Raw genomic sequence first — 19,655 nt, 5'->3', positions numbered from 1 at the left:
GGCTGATTTACATTCCACTCTCCTCAGAAAGCCAAATTCCCACCGCCCCAAAATAAATATCCCTTTAAGGGCAGTTTCTCCAGACTCTCATGCCGCTCCGTGCACTTGTCTCCCTGCAGAGACTCACCAGTCATCAACCCAGTTCTGGTAATATGGATTTTTCTGGATATCTCTACTCATTTCTTTTCAGCCTGATTTGCTCTCAAGATTTAGTCCCAGATTTTAGAACTGTCTTTGTTTATCATGGTTCATCTCCATGAGCCTGGACTGCTTTCTGGATTCTCCTATAACTTGTATTTTTCTTCTCTTCTCTTCTTTTTTTCCCTTTCCTTTCCTTTCCTTTCCTTTCCTTTCCTTTCCTTTCCTTCCCTTTCCTTTCTTTTTCCTTCCCTTTCCTTTTATGTTCCTTTTTTTTCTTATAAAATAAATCATTTAATTGGAGGCTTACTTACAGTTTTAGAGGCTTGGTTCATGAAAATCATGGTGTAATGCAGACAGGCAGGCATGATGCTGGAGCAGTAGTTGACAGCTTTACATTCTAATCAGCAGGCAGCAGGCAGACACACACACACACACACACACACACACACACACACACACAGAGCCTGGCATGAGCTTTTGAAAGCCCTTCCCTCACTGACACCCCTCCTTCAACAAGGTCAAACCTCCCAAGACTCCAAAAACAGTTCATCACCTGAGGACAAAGCATGAAAATATATGAACTGATGGGGCCTTTCTCATTTAAACTACACATTCATTTCCTGTCCCCCAGAAGGCCTATGGCCATACTATAAGGCAAAATGCCTTACGTCCAACTCTTTCAAAGTCTCCACAGTCTTTCTCAGTCTCAAAACTATTTAAAAAGTCCAAAGTCTCTTCTGAGACTCAAGGCAGTCTCTTAACTGTAAACCCAGGAAAATAAAAATTAAAAAAGCAGATCACATACTTGCACAGAATATACATTACCATGCCAAAATGGAGGAAAGGGATCACACTGAGGAAATAATACTGGACCAAAATAAGACTAAAACCCAGTAGGGCAATCTCCAAATTCTGCATCTGCGTGCCTGATGTTAAACTTTCTTCAGCTTTCCCACTCCTCTCGACTTTGTTGACTACAATACATTTATCTCTCTGTGGAGCTGGTTCCATGCCCTGTCTGCAGCTTTCCTTCACAGGTATCTGGCATCTCTAACATCTTGGGCAAAGCATCTCCAAGGCAATCCAGGCTTTATCTTTATAGCTTCATGCAATGGGCTCACTGGGACTCCATTCAGGGTCTGCCTAGCTAAATCCCTGGCCTTACCAGTTTTCCTTAATCTCAGAGGAAGGTTCTGTAACCCTGGTCTCCTGTATCTCTCTTGACTCTAAATTCAGATCGACATGATCCAAACTGCCAAGCTCCTTCTTGCTGAGGCTGGAAGCTGGGCTCCTTCTTGACTTGCATGAGCATAGGTTTTCTGTCGTGGTTTCCTGCGAGCCTTATTCCTTCCATTAATCCCTTTTCTCATAGCTCATGCTTCCTGTTTTTCAAACATTAGAGCTTCCTTCAGATGGCATTGTTTTCCCTAATGAAGACAGTGGTGAGGAAACACACACACACACACACACACACACACACACACACACACCAAGCACACATAGAGAATTATCTCTGCAAAGTAGAGAAAGAACTTTGCTGGAAAGTCCAGTATGATGTTGTTGGGTATTTAATAATGACCCAGCCAGCCCCATCCCCCAACAATAGAGTCCTATAGATTTATTTAATCAGCTTAAGGCACAATTACAGGGTGATTGTCCCTAAACTATTTATCCCTGCTGTGCTCCCCAAGTTACTTGCTGTTTGAGTCTCACCAGGGCTCTTTCTGGTCCATCAGTCTGTTCTCAGGGGCCACTTCTCTCGGCCACATGCTCCTGTTCCATCCCATCTAATGGAGACCTCCTGCTCTGACTTCTTTCTCCTTCTTTCTCCTTCTTTCCTATTCTCTCTCTCTCTCTCTCTCTCTCTCTCTCTCTCTCTCTCTCTCTCTCTCCCTCCCTCCCTCCTCATGGTCCCTACTTGTGACCTCCAGCCCAGTAACTGAAGCCTGTCTACTACCTCAATTCTCCCTAGTAATTGGCTGTAGCCATTTGTATTTAGCCAGTCAGAGAATATTGGAGAGGAAAGTTTATACAACATCATTTGGTGTACATGAGTATGTGCTTGTGTAGACTGCAACCGAATTTAGGGGGACAGTATTTAGCATTTGAATACACAGTAGCACCAGGCCAACCCCCAACACCAGTCTTTCCTGGAGTGCTCAAGATTTTAAATCTTTGAAAGGTCTTCCTCTCCTAACTTAGGGTTGTTCAGTTTGAGCAAAGACAGAATGGCTGACTGGCCCATAATTCTTGTGTAAATATGTCCTGATCTGGCCTTGAACTCTTAGGGTTGGTCCATCAGCAAGGGAATCCTACTGGTGGGAGAGGTAAAAAACCCTCCAGGTCTTTGTTTGAAGCTGGCTGTCTCAGGTCAAGGGAGTGAGGAAGAAGCCAGCCATGTTGACCACCAGGTTGTTGGCCATCTTGGAAAGGAGAATGCTGATGTCTGGTCATGGTCCCTCTTCCCATCTGTTTGTCTTAGTCCCTCACCATCCCCCGACCTCTCAAAGAACCCCCTAAGTGATGTTGGAGGTTTGGGGGTACCAATTACTCCAGCTTGTTACACCTGATAAAGAGGCCAATGAGAAAGGGTCAGCAGTCAGAGTGTCTCAAAGGGAGATCAGTCCAAGAGATCACAATGAAACTTAATCAGTGGAAAAGATCCGGAACATAAGGCAGCCATTGATAACAGTGTGTAACCTTAGGGCACAATATGCAAGTGAGGTAACATTGTGTTGAGTCCTCAGAAGAAATACCAAGAAGAGGTTCAGCAAATGCTATCATCTAGAGGTCTTGATCAAATTTACTTTAAAAGGCAGGGCAAATCTAGAGTGAGAGGCATGGCATAAGCAATAAGAGTGACAAATAAGAAATACGCATGAAGAATAAGAAAACCAAGGTATTGGCTACCAAGGGGGTATCTATAAAAAATAGGTCTTAGAAGTGAAGTAAGATAGAGTGGTTAGACTTAATCAATATCAGAAGGGAAAACGTGGTGAGTTTATAAATGGTGGAGGTAGGAGTCTGAGTATGTTGAGTTTCTCATGTGAATGAACTCTGTAAAGAACTATAAGAAATGCTTTCAGATATTATTTTCCTCAAATCCTTTTGTCAATGCTGTTAATATGTTCTATGTGATTTATTTTGGTATTAGGTATTGGTCTACCTTAGCTTCTGAGAATTGGGAGTTCAGGAGCCTCCTAAGCTGAAGAAACAGTTGTTTCAGTTTGCAGTTGCTGCACTAACAACCCAAATCTTGCTGAAGGGAAACATCAGGGATTTGAGGGAGTGGCTTTGTTGTTATTTTCAACTGGCCTCGTTACTGGAGCAAGAGGGAAAGCCCCAACTCAGGAGAGTCCCAATAGACCAGGCTCAGCTCAGAAATGGTGGTAACAACAGGAAAAGTGTACTCAATAACATCCCCCATCAGGGAAAAAGGTTGAAGTCTGTCATCAAAGGCAAGAATTCAGGGTTTCCACTGAAGTAGCCTAGGATTATAAGGCTCTGTTTAACATTGTGTCTGGCTGGTATCTAGGGATCTACTTTGGCAACTAAGTTGAAGACAAGGTCTCTTATCTAGGGATCTACCTTGGGCAACTATGTTGTTGCCAAGGTCTCTTGGGGAAATTGTTTTAATCCTTTGTCTTAGGGTATTTACTAATTATGATTAGGATCTAAGGTTAATGTACAGAAGAAAAAAATCCAGGGAAGTCAGAAAGAAGAAAATGAAACAAAAGAAAACAGAGTAGAACAGGGTGGAAACAAAAGAAAACAGAGCTCAGTGACTGGGCAAACCTTTAAGTCTTCACTGTCAAGTCATAATTCTGTTCTATGACTGTGAGGCTGAAGGTCAGCTGGGCTGCTGTACAACTTCTCCCCAGTTAAAGGCAAACTAGTAAGGATTCTTTGATTGCTTGAAACCACAGCAGCATAGAAAGAAGGAGATACCTGGCGTCAGACTTGAATGGGAATCTCATTCTGGCGTTGGACAAGTTGGTTACTCCACTTAGCATTACAGTAACACATGACTACAAATATCACCTGTTTACCCCTTTACTTGATTGATATCCATATTAGAGATAAAAAATTATATGCAAAGAATCTGGCATATAATCATTTGTAGTTAGATTTTTTATTCTAGAGGCAAATTATGTTTATTTCCCTTCCAAGGCTAACTTCACATCAATTTTTTGAAGGTACATACACATACCATGGTAGGTTGCTGACCTACTGTATTATGTGTTGTAAAAAATAGATCTTTAAAACAGAATTTTAAAAATTAAAGCCTCATATTAGAAAAACTTCAAGTATTTTTCTTCCTGCTCCCAGCAGACTGTGTTCCTCCCAAAGCGTTGGAATTGGTGGCAGTGTCATCATTCATGAAATAAAATATATATATATATATATATATATATGATACAATTGCCACTAGCATCTAGCAATAACCATGGCTTCTTGCTTGGTATAAAACAACCAATTTGCTTTCCAACAGAATGTTTTCTGTGATAGCCAATCAAGATTTCATTTTCTTAGGTGAGAATCTAAAAGCCTGGAAGGAAAAACTGAATCATAGTTTAGTAAATTTCAAGTGTTCTGCAGATAATGTCTGATGGCTTCTCTTCTCTTAAGTTACTGAAGAGTTAATCTCTTGAGCTATACCCGAGACCTCCTCCCACTCCACTAATTCTCTTAGCTACACTTATCCTTCCCTTGATAACTGACTTTAGCCCTGTAATTTTCATGTTACTCTTGCCACTGACAGCTTGATTCTGTGGCCCAGTGTATAATATAAACTTTATGCCATTTAATATCCATAATTTTGTCCTCTGTCTCCAGCACACATGACACTTTCTACTTTGTATTCTGTGTCTCTACATTCTGTCATACTAGGTCTAATTATATCCCATGTACTTAAAAGAAAATGACAATGGGAATCTAGCAAATCACATGGCTTCTCCTTGCATTTTTCTCCAGCTGTAATAATGGAGTTTAAAAATTACTAGGCATTTACTGTTACTATAATATCAAGTCACAGTGTATCATTTCTAATACACAAATATAATTAGACTAAGTGATTTGAATAAAAAAGCAGTCATTGACAGATGACTAGTAATAAGCAAAACATTAATGTCTAAAATTATGAGGTCTCTAACAAAGTTTTATTTCCCATAGACTTTAATTTACATGTATTCTTTTTTCTTTTCCATATTAAAAAAGTAGATTTATTTTATGTGTATGAGTATTTTGTCTGCATGTATGTATGTGCACCTTATGCATGCTCAGTACCTGTGGAGATCAAAAGAGGGCACCAGGTCCCCTGGAGCTGGCACTACGGATGTTTGTTAACCACCGTGAGGATACAGGGAACTGAACTTAGGCCCTCTGCAAAAGCAGCCAGTGCTGTCTGTCTAGCTCCCATCTTAAATTCTTTGAAGAGTTATATATCATAAAGCTGAACTTTGTTATGCTCCAAATATAAAATATTGTGCAAAATATATGGGTTATGTCATTTGATTATCATAGAGAACTAATGAAAACAGCACAAAATGAGGACTTGCTAGATATCAAGGCAGAGTTGGGGACAATAATGCCATCTTGACTTGCAAAATATTACTGGCTTCCATTAACCACAAACTTTCAATAGAGAAATTTTTATTAATAATATTTTCATTCTAGTTATGTGTCTTACTCCCTAAGAATCTAAGGAGCAATTCAGATATACATAATTTTATAAACTAGAATCTTTAAAACAGTATGTTTGTTAATGCATCTGTCATGTAAAGGTTAAATTTTAGTTTAGAATTTGCTGGTTACTTTAGTGATTTGACAAGGGGTTAAATATCAAATAAGGGGTGGCTAATTCCTATATAGTCTGTCTCACAAAATAAACAGAACATGTGACCACGAGTTTGCAACCAGGATCAAAACAACAGCTTCCCTCATAAACACATAACTATGTGTCAGTCAAAAATAACTAATTTTAATAGATTTGCTTCTATTGGGGGAAAACAGGTAACATTCATCAGTGACAGAAAGGATAAAACACATTAGACCAGTCAGTACAAGCCTAGAGATAACATAAGAAAATTTATGACCTGCTTTTAAAGTAGAATCACGTGACTTTTGTAAATATAAAAAAATTGACTACCTGTATTTGTCCTAAGTCAAATTCTAAACACTAAATTATGTGTCTAGAAAGTGAGCATATCACATACATGTGTATTTTACATGTGTTGTGTTTTACATGTATCACATGCACATGTGTTTTACTTCACGAAGCATGGGATTTTTGCTTTTTGGTTTTATTTTCATCTGTGTTTTTAGTACTGGGGACTGATCCCAGGGCCTCCTAATACACGCTAGGTGAGTGTTCTGCCAGTGAGCTACACTCTCATCCCTCTTTGCTGTTAACTGAAACAAGTTCTCACTAATTTTCCCAAGTTGGCTTAAAAAAATTGAAGTCCTCCACTTCAGCCTCCCAAGTAGCTGGGTCCCAGGCCTGTGCCAACAAGCTCAGATATGTAGCATCAGTTTTATAGTGTATCACACTAAAGCAATAGAACTTTTTCATTCCTAACAGAGTACCAAAGCTGACAGATTGGGGTTATAACCTTGTGTCTGGTTTCCAAAGATTTGTTTTTCTAACTTTAGAGATTAATAAATCTTAAGTACAATGAAAAAAATAAGTATACTAATGACTATGACATACTATATATGATTTATATTCCTATGCACAAATTTGCCAAAAATTGATTTGAGGATTCATTGGAAATTATTTTCTCAAATTTAAAATCCTAGTGTAATCAACACTAGCTTGATGCTGTTTAATTACATTACCTCTCTGACATACAGATGAGCCTACAAGAATATAAAATTTAAGACTGGAGAAGTAGATGATTGGTAGAGACTGCTTAACAGGCATGTACAGGGCCCCAGTTTCAAGCCCAAGGACAACAATACAAAACAAAGAAGAATTTAAAACTTACAAGCTTGTATGGCCACATAAACATGGCATTGTAGCACTAGGAAAAATAAATACGGGAACTGGGACTAAATAGCAAGACCCAGCCTTCCAAAAAAAATTATAAATATGTGTGTGTGTGTGTTTCTATATTTTAATGCTTGATACCATTTATTTACATAAATACATTTTAATTAAAATCCAACTTAGAAATAAGTGGACTGTAAATGATCAATAAATTAAAATGACATTTAGAAATATCAATTTTAATAATGACATATTAGAATATTAACTTGCACTGTCCTCTCGCCCCCTTTTAATGCCTCTGGCTTAAATGTTTTTCTAGGTAAAATTTTTATCAAGTAAGCTAATTGAAGTTTCTTGCATTTGGAGAACTTGCACTTGCATGGTAGAGTTCAGCTCAGCACTTTATTTTGTCAAATGAGTGTATTTATTTTGCTGTATGTTTGTAACTTGTTACTTTTATTAATGTTTTTGGTTAGCATACAAAGCAATGAGTTTCATCACTCACTTCAGACATGTAAGTCATCATTATAGGTTGTCCTCACCTCTCACCTGTCCCTTCTCTCTGCCTTCCTCTCTTCCGACTGATTCCCTTTCATCCTCTAGTTAGTCCCTTCTGCTCTCTTACTGTGTGTATTTCTTCAGCTTCTTTCCCTCGCTTGTTCCACATTCTAGTTTCATGATCTACACACACACACACACACACACACACACACACACACACACACACACACAGAGAGAGAGAGAGAGAGAGAGAGAGAGAGAGAGTTCTATGATCAGTTTTGTTTTGTTTGTTAAGAGTCTCTATACTGAGTCTTTCAGTCTACAATCCCATCAGCAGTCAGTAAGGGTTCTGCTTTCTCCACTTCCTTGCCAGCAGTTCTTGTCATTCATTTTCTTGATGATAGCCATTGTGGCTGGGGTAAGATAGAATGTCAAAGAAATGTTCATAAATTAAGGATCTCTCTGGATAAGCATATTGAACACACTTTAAAGTGTTTGTTGGCTATTTGTACTTTTTATTTTGAGAATTGTTTATTCAGATCATTAGCACATTTCTTCATTGGCTGGTATGTGGATTTTTATTAGCTTAATTTCTGAAATTTTTTTATATATCCTGTCTAATGCTTAAAGGTTTTTTTTCTTGTTCTCTTTTTCTTTTCTTTTTTTCTTTTTTTCTTTTAGAGTCTCATTAAGTAACTTAATCTAGAAATCTAGTAGACCAGAATTCTTGTGATGTTTCCTGTTAGATCCTTGTTCCAGAAATCTTTTCCTAAACCTACAATTTGAAGTGTCTTACCCACGTTTCCTCTAGAAATTTCAGAGTTTTAGGTCTTATTGTAAAGTATTTGATTTTTTTGGAATTGCTTTTGTGCAAGATAAAATTTCATTCATCTACATGTGGAAATTCAGTTTTTCTAGACCCATTTGTCATGAAGCTCTGTCTTAGGGTTTCTAGTGCTGTGAGGAAAGAGTAGGAGCAGAGCAACTGAGGAGGAAACAGTTTGTTTATCTCACACTTTCACAGCATTGTTTTCCATCAAAGGAAGTCAGGACAGGAACCCAAGCAGGGCAGGAACCTGGAGGCAGGAGCTGAGGCAGAGGCCACTGAGAAGGGCAGCTTGCTCCCTGTGGTTTGCTTAGCCTGCTTTGTTTTAGAACCCAGGACTATTTGCTCAGAGATGGCCACATCCACAATGGGCTGGGCCTTTTTCATCAATCTCTACTTAGGAAAATACCCTACATGCCTACCTAAACCCCAGTCTTATGGAAGCATTTCCGCAAAGGCCTGCCTATAGCCTAATCTTATGGAAGTGCTTTCTCAGAAGAGCTCTTTTCTCTCCAGTGTCTCCAGCTTGTGTCAGGTTGACATAAAACTTGCCATCACACCATCTATCGCTGGTTATGCTTTTTACACTTTTGGCAAAAATTAGGTGACTATAACTGTGGGATTTGTTTTTAGGTCCTCTATTTTACTGGTCTGTGTGTCTATTTATATGCCTAGTATCAGACTCACGGCTTTCACTGAGACTTAAGTACTATACTGAGTAAAAATGGAAAGAATGAAAACCCTTGTCTTGTTCCAGATTTTCTCTAAAATGTTCTCAATTTAGTATTTCATTGGCTATAGGTTTGTTATCCATAGCTTTATTGTGTTGAGACACGTTCTACTTACTTCTTCATTTCTTTATTATGAGTGGTTATTGAATTTTGTGAGAAATCTTTTCTTCATCAGTTGTAATAATCATTTAATTTCTGTCCTTATGTCTATTTATGTGGGAATTATATTTGTCAACTTAAATACGCTGAACCAACCCGGCAACTCTGGAATCGAATAAACTTGCCCATATCATATTATAGCTAAAACATTAAATACAATGAGCAAAACAGAGTATTTTGAAAGCCGAGAGAAATATCACATACAAAAGCAAGGCCATTACAATAACAGCCTTCTGAGCAGAAACTTTAAATACCTGAAGGTATTAGAATGATATGCCAACCCTGACTACTATACCCAGAAAAACTATCTGTCACAACTAAAGGAGAAAGGACCACTTTGCATGAAAAAGCAGCCCAAAAGAATTCATGGCCAAGCCAACTCAACAAAAGATTCTTGAAAAAAAAATATATTGGAGGACGCTGACAAGAAAAATAAATATATTCATAAGGCTACAGGAAAAAATAAACTGTGCCAGAACAGTAGTTAAGAAAATAAGAAAATGAAGAATCAGAAACTACCAACCACTATAAAATTATAATGATAGGCATTAATATACACCTTTCAGTAATAATTCTATAAATTTACATATGTAAGTATATGTAATGTACTAATATATACTATAAGAAGATAATATATACTATTTATAACTAATTCTAAATAATAAAGTATAACTAATTCTAAATAATTCATCTAAATATGGCCTCAGTTCCCTAATCAAAAGAAACAGATTAGCATACTGGATATAAAAACATGTTGCCTCCAAGAAATGCCCTTCATCATCAAAGACAGATGCAACCTTAGAATGAAGGATAGAAAAAAAGCATTCTAATTAAATGGAACTAGAAAAAAAAAGCCAGTGTTGTTCTAATAACTGAAAAAGTAGACTTCAAACAAAATTATTCAGAAAAAATAGGTAAGATTACTTTCTACTGATGAAAGAACAATCTGTTAAAAAAAAAAAAAAGACATTGCAATTCTAAATATATACCCACCAAATCTTGAGCACTTAATTTCATGAACAAACACTACTGTCTTAGTTAGGGTTTCCATTGCTATGAAGAGGCACCATGACCAAGGCAACTCTTTTTTAAAAAATCACTTTACTTCATGATCACATCCCCCTCCCTCCTCTCTTCCCAGTCCCACCTTTCTAATCACTCTCCCTATTGCCCTCAACCCTTCTCAGATAAGGGGAGCCCTCTTTGGGTACCACCTCACCCTGGGGCAACTAGTCCCAGCAGGTCTAGGTATAATCTCTCCCACTTAGGGCCATTCAGGCAGTCAAAGTAGGGGGAAAAAGAACAGAGATCAAGATAGCTCCTGTTCCACTTGTTAGGGGTCCCACATAAACACAAAGCTGTACGTTTGCTACAGATGTATAAGGGGGTCTAGGCCCAGCTCCTGCATGCTCTCTGGTTGGTGGCCCAGGCTCTGTGAGCCCCCATGCTCCCAGGATAGTTGATTCTGTGGGTCTTCTTGTGGTGTCCTTGACCCCTCCAAATTGCTCAGTTCTATCCCCCACTCTTCCATAAGATTCCCCAGGCTCTGCCTGATGTTTGGTTATGGGTCTCCACATCTGCCTCCATCTGATGCTGGATGAAGCCTCTTAGGAGACAGTTATGCTAGGTCCTTGTCTGCAAACATAGCAAAGTATCATTCATACTGTCAGGGGTTGGCTATCTTACATGAAATAGGTCTCAAATGAGGGCTGTTCCCTTAATCTCTGCTAGATCTTTATCCCTGCGCATCTTGTAGGCAAGCCAAATTTTGAGTTGAAGTTTTGTGGGTGGATTGATGTCCCCCTCCCTCCTCTGGAAGTCCTGCCTGGCTACAGGAGGTGGCCATTTTAGTTTCTATATCCCCCCTCTGAAAGGAATGTAAGCTAGGGTAACTCCTGTAGATTCTCCCTTATCCTCTCCCATCCCAGACCTCCGGATAGTCACCAGAGATGCTCCCCAGCCCCCATACCCACATTGATTTCTATCCTCACTCCCAGACCTCTGTCCCCCTCCTCACACCTGATTGCCACACCATTTCACCCCCTCAGCTCCTCCCCTATCTTGTTTCCTCTCGCCATCCACCTGACTTATTTAGTTTCTCCTTCTGAGCAAGATTCACACATCCTCCCAACCAAGGCAACTCTTACAAAGAAAAACATTTAGTTGGAGCTGACTTACAATTTCAGAGGTTCAGTCCATTATCATAATGGTGGGAAGCATGGCGGCCTGCAGGCAGACACAGTACCGGAAAAGGAGCTGAAAATTCTACATTTTGATCCAAAGGCAGTCTGAAGGAGGCTATCTTCTGCAGACAGTGAGGAGGAGGGTCTCTAACACACTGCGGAGAGCTTGAGCACTAAGAGACCTCAAAGCCTGCCTACATAGTGACACACTTCCTCCAACCAGGCCACACTTATTCCAACAAGGTCACACCTTCTAACAGTGCCACTTCCCATGGGCCAAGCATATTCAAACCACAACTACTCTATAGAATGATAAGAATTTGTCTCAGCATAATAATAATAGATGATTTAAGTACCAGATTCTCATCTGGCAATGATGTCCTACTTTAATCCCAGCACTGGGGAGTCAGAGGCAAGCAGATCTTCGAGTTGGAGGCCAGTCAGGTCTACAGAGCAGTTCTAGGACAGCCAGGGCTACACAGAGAAACCCTGTCTCAAAAAACAAACAAACAAACCTCCAACAACAACAAATGCCTGGTTCTTATTGACAAATAGATCTTGTTAACAAAAACTAAATAGAAATTCTGAATTAAATTGTATAATTAATTAAATAAACCTAAGAAAAATCTAAAGAAGGAACTTTCTCTAAAATAGTTCTTATTTTAGGACACAAACTAAGGCTTAAAAAAATTCTAAAAAAAAATCTAAATGATATATTATATTCTCTGATAATAATAGAATAAAACTAAAATGACAAAGGAAAATATGAATAACTTAATATACACAATTGTATATTTTTCATATTCACAAATTTATAAAGATTGAACTTTCTACAGTCAATATTAGCCTGATGCAAAAACCAAATAAAGATACACAAAACTACATAAATAAATCTCCCTAATGAACATATATGTAAAAGTTCTCAACAAAATACTTGTGAGCAGAATTCAAGTACGCAACAAAAGGCTCATTCATCAACATCACCTTGACTTCCTCCCATAGCCACAAGAATGGTTCAATACATGAAAATCAGCATATGTAATATATCATATGTGATCATATTAATAGATGCCGAAAAGGCCTTTGACAAAATCCAATATCTTCTCATGATAAAGCTTTGAAGAGACTAGGAATGGAAGAAACATATATCAACATGATAAAGGTTATATGTAACAAACTTACAGCCAAAATTGTATCAAATAGGAAATAACCAATATCTTTATAGCTCACCTCTATTAAAGTCTACTGCAAATGGCAAAAAGACTTCAATGTAAGACCTGAAATTCTATGAACATAACAGAGAAAACACTCAAGTTACAGGGATAGGACTATGCTCCACCTAAGCACAAACCACGTCTAACCCCACTTAGCTTCCAAGATCAGGCATGTTCGGGGTGGTGTGGCCATGATCAGGAAAGATTTTCTGAATGGACTCTAGTGACTCAAAGAAGGCCAGCAACAGGTAATTGGGACTCATAATATAAAAAGCTCCAGAGAAAATAAATCAAGTGAAAACATAGCCTGCAGAATGGAAAAATTGTTGCTACCTATACCCCTGACAGAGAATTAATATCTATAATATACAAAAAGCACAAAAATCTAAGAACAATTCAACCAATTAAAAGGCTAATAAAATCTCCAGACAGTTCTCAAAAGATAAAATACAAACAGCTAATGATCATATGAAAAAGAGAGAAAGAGGGAGTTTGGTATTTTTAATTATCATCCTTAGCTTACAGGAAAAAAAAATAAATTAAGCTACTTTGAGATTTCACCTCATCTCGGTCAGAATAACAGCAAACACTAGAAAAATGTGTGAGGAGAAATGGGAAATCCTTACTCACAATGAACTGATGCAAACTTTATAGAAGTCAGTGAGAGTGAGATCTCAAAAAAAAAAAAAAAAAAGTAAAAATAAAACTACTATGTGACCCAGCTATACCCCTTCTAAGCTTATAACCAAAGAGTTCTAGATTCTACCTTTGATATGCTTACACACCCTTGTTTGTTGCTGTTTTATTCATAACAGCAAAGAAGTGGAACAAAATAGATGCTCATCAAAAGATTCATGTAAAAAATATGATATATATCACATTTATGTACATATATAATGGAATTTTATTCAGTCATAAAGAAAAATTAAATTTTCAGGAAACATATGAAAGTAGAAATATTATACTAAGTGAATCGGCCCAGGCAGAGAAAGCCAAACACTGCATATTTTTCTCATATGCAGATCCTAGCTTCTAATTTTTATATATGTGTATTTATATAGGGATGGGTGTGTATAGAGGCAATAAAAGTACAAAAGGACTTACAGGGAGAAGGGGAAGAGGCTCTGAGGGAGGGGAGTGAGAAGGAGGTAATAGAACACACGTGGTATGAAAGTAAAGGGCAGCTTATTTCGAGTAGGAGGATATAAACAAGGACTGGGTGCAAAGAAATGGGGCCGAAAGGTAAGGAGCAGAGCATCAATGAAAGGTAGGTATATGCCAACAGATCCTAAGGAAGCCTGTTCTCTTGTAACATGATTTTAAAAGTTGAGATTCCATCTTACCCAGGTCTGAATTTTAATCAGTAAGAAAACAAACACACCTGGGCACGGAGGTGCACGCAGGGAACAGAGGCAGGCAGGCCTCCGTGAGTTCTTCCCTATCCTGGTTTACTTAGCCAGGTCCAGGACAATCAGAGATACACAGTCACAAAACAACAAAACAGATACATCAAGGATGCAGACAAAACCAAACTGATATACACTACTGGGAACTAGCCCACCACTACAGTTGTCAGCATGGCAGTTTTTAAAATAATAATAATAATAATAATAATAATAATAATAATAATAATAATAATAATCCATCTTCCATATGACTAGCTGCATACCATTCTCCAAGTCTTCATGTCCCGGTGTCCTTGTTTATTGTTTACTTCAGCACTGCTGACAATAGCCACATCAAAGAGCCAAACTTAGGTGTTTCACAGTGAGGGAGTGGGTAAGAAAGTGTGTGTGTGTGTGTGTGTGTGTGTGTGTGTGTGTGTGTGTACGCTGGGGTGTGAGTGAGATCGCACGCATATACGGTGAAACTTTTTTCAGCTGTAGAGTGAATATTGCTTTTAGAGAAATGTATGTACTGAAGGCACATCTATTAAGTGAGTTAAGTCAGTCATAGAAAGATAAATATTGTTTTCTTTAACTTGTGGTTCCTAGACTTAAACACACAAAATCATGTGTGTACGTTTATATGACAGGTAAGCAGAAGCAATATTGTCTAAGAGAATAATGAGACCAAAGGGCTGGGGTGAGGGGAGAAAGGAGAAGTTGGGCGTGTAGGGCAGGGGTCCACTCAACATCTAATCTGCACTTGTATGACAATGCTCCTGTGTAACACAGTAGTGTGTACAATGAATGTACAAAGTGGGAAATGTTAGGGCTAGAGTTGGTTTAGTGAGTAAAGGTGTTCTTTAATGATTCGAAAAAAGAAGCGGAGGGGGAAAAAAAAACGTTCTCCCCAAATGAAAAATGCTTTAACAAAATTAGATAAATATATGAAACTAAATGATAAATACAAATAAAATTAAATAGAAAACAGTTAAAAATCAACAAATAAAAATCACCAGTTACATGCATGGAGCAGAGATGGCCAATCAACCTGCAAGCTCCAATCTCTTCTTTCTGCTCTTGCTGAGTCTGCACAAGTGTCTGATACCCAGGGAGCTGTCTTCACAGAAGCCATTTGTCATCCTTCTCAGGGGCCTCTGCTGGATATGCTCATCTTTGCACTCTGTGGGCTGAGAAAATCTTCTCACTCTTCTGAGACTCTCCAGGCTACACTGCTGCTGTATGGATAATGTTTTAGTAAGGGCCAAGTGTGTTGGGGATGAGAGCACTGTCTTCAAGGTACTCTGGGTGTGGGACTTATCCTCAGCACTGGAGCATAGAGACAGAGGGCCTACCTTCATTCTTTTCAATGCCTCCTGAGTGTTAATCAACTTGCTGAGGTATTGTTGCTGTAGGTAACTTCTCTGGACCTCTATTAGTGAAGAACAGACAAGTGGATCCAGAATTTGATCCATCCACTAGCTTCAGGCTCAGAGCTATCAAACTCTTGATTTATTCCCAGTTGAACTGATCTAATCCCAGCCACTAGGGGGAGGGCTATTTCTCTGTGCACTTTCCATCCTGAGTCAGCCTCTTGCCACCTGCACCCAACAGCCCATTAATGTCTGCCTCCTTGTATACTAAAAGTTCCTTTCTGGGCCTTGCTCACTCTGAAGCTGTGGCAGACCCCCCTGAATACTCTCTGGTCTCACATCTTCAAGGTACCTCAGTTTTTAACAATAGTTTCTCTCTTAAGGGGATGTAGAGCATGACCTGGTCTTGTAGTACTGATGAAAATATATATGGATTTATTTAAAAGGCTTATAGCCTCAGGTCCAGCTAGCCCAACAATGGCTGTCTACCAACAGAGGATACAAAAATCCAACTGTTACTCAGTTCATTAGCTGGATGTCTCAACTGGTCTTCACTATACACCAGAATTCCAAAGAAGTAGGCTGTGATGCTATGGAGGAATAAACTTGGCATGGAGAACACGCAGGCAAAGAGAGAAAACTGCTTCTTCCATGTCCTTGGTGTAAGCTACCAGCAGAAGGTGTGGTCCAGATTAAAAGGTGTCTTCCCACCTCAAAAGATCTGCGTTAAGCATGTATCTTGCCACCTCAAATATATTGAAGATCACTGGATTAGAAGAGGTATCCCAACTTCAAATGATTTAATTAATTGAAACTAAATCCCTCCCAGGTATGTGTGGGCTTTAGGTTAATTGCAGAATGTAGTTAAGTTGAACAATAGGCATCACAGTTGAGCTCTCAAAAGCTGAGATTATCAGCACACCAAGACTGGGCCCTTCAACATTATGTCACAGAATGGGGTAGGGGGGTATGAGATGCCATCTCTCCCTGATGAGACAAATATAGTTAGAAAGAGCTTCGTTTTCAATAGCATAGAACTGTCCGAGTGCTTGTAAATAACTCCTTAATCAATCATGTTCCTGTAAACACTCTAATTAAACTCTGTGAATCATAAAAAGGGGAAGAAAGAGAGAGAGTAGAGGGAAAAAGGAAGGGGAGGGGAGGAGGAATGGGTAAAAGGAGAGGAAGAAAAAGAGAGGAGAGAGGGAAAGAGTGGGAGAGAGGAAGAGAACAGGACAGTGGTGCAGTAGTAGGGGAACTGGTTGGGAAGGTGAAAAGGGGTGAGCAGGACAAGCAAGGGTTGAGAGTTGTGTATAAATTTCCTCATATGTGTGTGTGCATACACACAGATATGTGTATATGAATGTACTTTATATATGTGTATGAAAGCGTCATAATGAAACCTACCATTATGTGTATTTAATATACGTAAATACATTTTTTTAAAAAAAGAAAGACCATGCTCCGCAGCTTTCCAGTGGTGTATCATGACAAAATAGGATCTTTCTCTCCACCATCGCAATCTCTGTATCTTTGGCCACTGGAGTTGATGCTCCTGGGAACCTGGCTCGCTCTGAGATGAGAGGCCTGGCTTCCATCAGCGTTCCCTTTGGAAACAGCTTCTTGTTCCTCACAAGGAACTTTGGAGCTGCAGCTGTGCTCGTCTTGCTTGTATGCGTCGTGTGTTTTGTTTTATATATTTTCTCCTAGCTCTTTTCTGTATCTTTTTTTGCTGCCTTTGTGGATTTCCAAAGCTTTTCTTCTATTTCTCTTTTTGGAAAAGTCTTTTTTTTTTTTTTTTTTAATTCTCCTTCACTGCCTCAAAGGCAGCCTCTAGTCAGCTGTCTAACCCTCTGTATCTGTAACCTACAAATAGCATGTTATTGGACTCAAAGCAAATCAAAACAAACAAGAATGTCAATAGCTCTTACTACTACAGTAACCGGTGATTGTTACAGATCCCTCGTATCTTAGCTCAGTTCTCAAACATTTATTCGCTTGAAGTAGGTTACCTCTGATGTCAAGTTTATATCTTTAAAAATTATCACCAAAGGGCTTATTTTAGTACCTTATTAGTAACTCTATGAAGTCCTCTCAAGTATTATAATGCAAGTTCTAACTTTCTGAGACAGTTTTTAAATAGAAACTGCATTTTGTAAATGTTTTCAATGCCTTCAAATTTTATAGAATTGCTTTATAAATTGCAGATACTGAAGCAGAAAGATATAACAAAAAGCAAAAGGAAGTGAATGTCACCACACAGGTAAATATTTTGCTAAATCGTATTTTCTCAATAGAAAATTTTGGCTACAGACACTGTTAATAGAGTGTATTCAGCATGTGTATTCAGCATACTCGGAATTTCCCAAACAGATAATTAGTCATTGTTTCATTTTTACTTTGAAAAAGTCTCCTTTCTTCGGAGAAGACTGTTCACTAGGCTGAGGTTTCCCTGTGCTCTGGCTAGCCTGAAGCCCTCAGCATTAAAACAGACAGGACAGAGAGTGGTTTAAGATGCTTTTGTAATTTTGTAGTGTCCTCTGGCACCTTAGAAGGAGGGGGATTCTGTTCTTCATTCTATTCTTAACCCAACTACTAATGTAACGTGGTATATAGGTCATCTGCAGTTATGCCTTTGCTTAAAACCAATTAGGTATTTCACCATCTCATCCAGGGAGCAAAACCCAAAGTCCTTGCAATGACTTGTTTACTGGGCTCAGGGTTCTTGCACCACTGCTTTGTTGTGTTGTTGTCGTTGTGTTGTCTTGTTTTTCTTATGTTTTTTATTGGATATTTTATTTACTTGTTTTTCTTATGTTACCTACCTACTATTTGTCTCCCTGGCACTATTCCAAACATTCTGGGCTCTGTATTATTTCTCATAAACCTTGGGCATTAGCACATCTTTCTATCCTTTCTCTCTTTAAAAAAAAATACTTGCTTTATTAGTTTTAATTATGAATAGATGTGCACATCTGTGTGTGCATGTGTTCATATACATGCAGGTACCCGTGGAGGCTGGAGGTGTCAGATCCTCCCAGGAACTAGAGCTACAGGTGTTTGTAAGATGCCTTATGTGGATGCTGAGAGCCAAACTCAGTCCTTTACAAGGGCCATTAAGTACTCTTAACCACTGAACCAGCTCTCCAGTCATTTCTGTCCTTTCTTAATCACAATGCCATGGCTTCCTCCCTCACCTTACCTCTTTCATGTAGTTCTTCAAACACCATCTTTTCAGAGGGTCCTTCCCTGGAAACTAAACTAGAAAACACTCCATTCTAAAGTCCCAAATCCTTTCTGTCTATTCCTTTCCTTTGCTGGTTTCTGAATTGAGGTCTTCTGTATAGCTCTGTTTGACCTGAAATTCTTAAGTAGATTACAGACATGCACTACCATGCCTAGACATCATACATTTCTCTATTTCATTCCATGCTGTGATTTTCCTATTAGTACTGCCACTATGTAGCATATAGTATTTGTTAGCCTGTCAGTCATAAACTACAAAAGAGCAGAAATTTTTGTCTTCATTTCTCACTACAACTAGGCCCAGCCACTAGAATAGAACTTGTCACATACAAACATTCAATATTTCTGTTTTGTTTTATTGATATATAATCTTGCCATGCAGCCAAGGCTGGTCTGGAACTTGAGATCCTTCTACCTCAGCCTCCTGGGTGCTTGGATTGCAGGAATGTATCACCCACCACTTCCACTAATAAATGTTTACTGAATTAATGAATAAATATTTAAGGGATAAAATGTGGAGATGAGTTTGTGCAAATTAAGCACATTTCTTTATGCTGCAACATTTCCTAAGCTCCTCCAAACTTAGCATCTCTCCCATTGCTATAACTACCACGTACCATAATTAGTAGTGGGTTTATTATCAGCAGCAAAAGTAGAAGTAAGTTTCACAAAAGATCTTCATTTGTTCTTGGATGGGAGAGACATTGAAGGAACATCAGTTTCCTCATGGTCATCATCCTTGTCCCTGGGTTCTCAGTACTGTGTAACCTGCAGTTTCTGCCTGATAGAATCACTTGAATGCCCCTTGGGAATCCTGCTACTGCTCAAGATAATAGATGCGACTCAGACCCATAAATGTGCTCTCAGTGTCGAGTATTAGTGGGTTAGGAACACAATCTCCATGTATA

The 19,655-nt window shown here is 38.7% G+C and overlaps 1 protein-coding gene across 3 annotated transcripts in view; it reads left to right on the top strand.

Annotated features, from left to right (window-relative positions):
- Positions 1 to 19,655, top strand: part of Sel1l2 (SEL1L2 adaptor subunit of SYVN1 ubiquitin ligase) — a 124,885-nt gene that overhangs the window by 16,889 nt on the left and 88,341 nt on the right. For 2 of the 3 annotated variants that reach the window (XM_034495411.1, XM_076929847.1), the window contains exon 2: positions 17,709 to 17,764. The exons of the other annotated variant lie outside the window; for it this stretch is intronic. In XM_034495411.1, coding sequence (XP_034351302.1) covers positions 17,709 to 17,764 — 56 coding nt within the window. The remainder of the gene's footprint in view (positions 1 to 17,708; positions 17,765 to 19,655) is intronic. 3 annotated transcript variants of the gene reach the window in all.

This window comes from Arvicanthis niloticus, chromosome 2 (genome assembly GCF_011762505.2).
Source record: "Arvicanthis niloticus isolate mArvNil1 chromosome 2, mArvNil1.pat.X, whole genome shotgun sequence".
Lineage (NCBI taxonomy): Eukaryota > Metazoa > Chordata > Mammalia > Rodentia > Muridae > Arvicanthis > Arvicanthis niloticus.
Note: the sequence above shows the minus strand (reverse complement) of the source record. Positions and strands in the feature narration are given on the sequence as shown.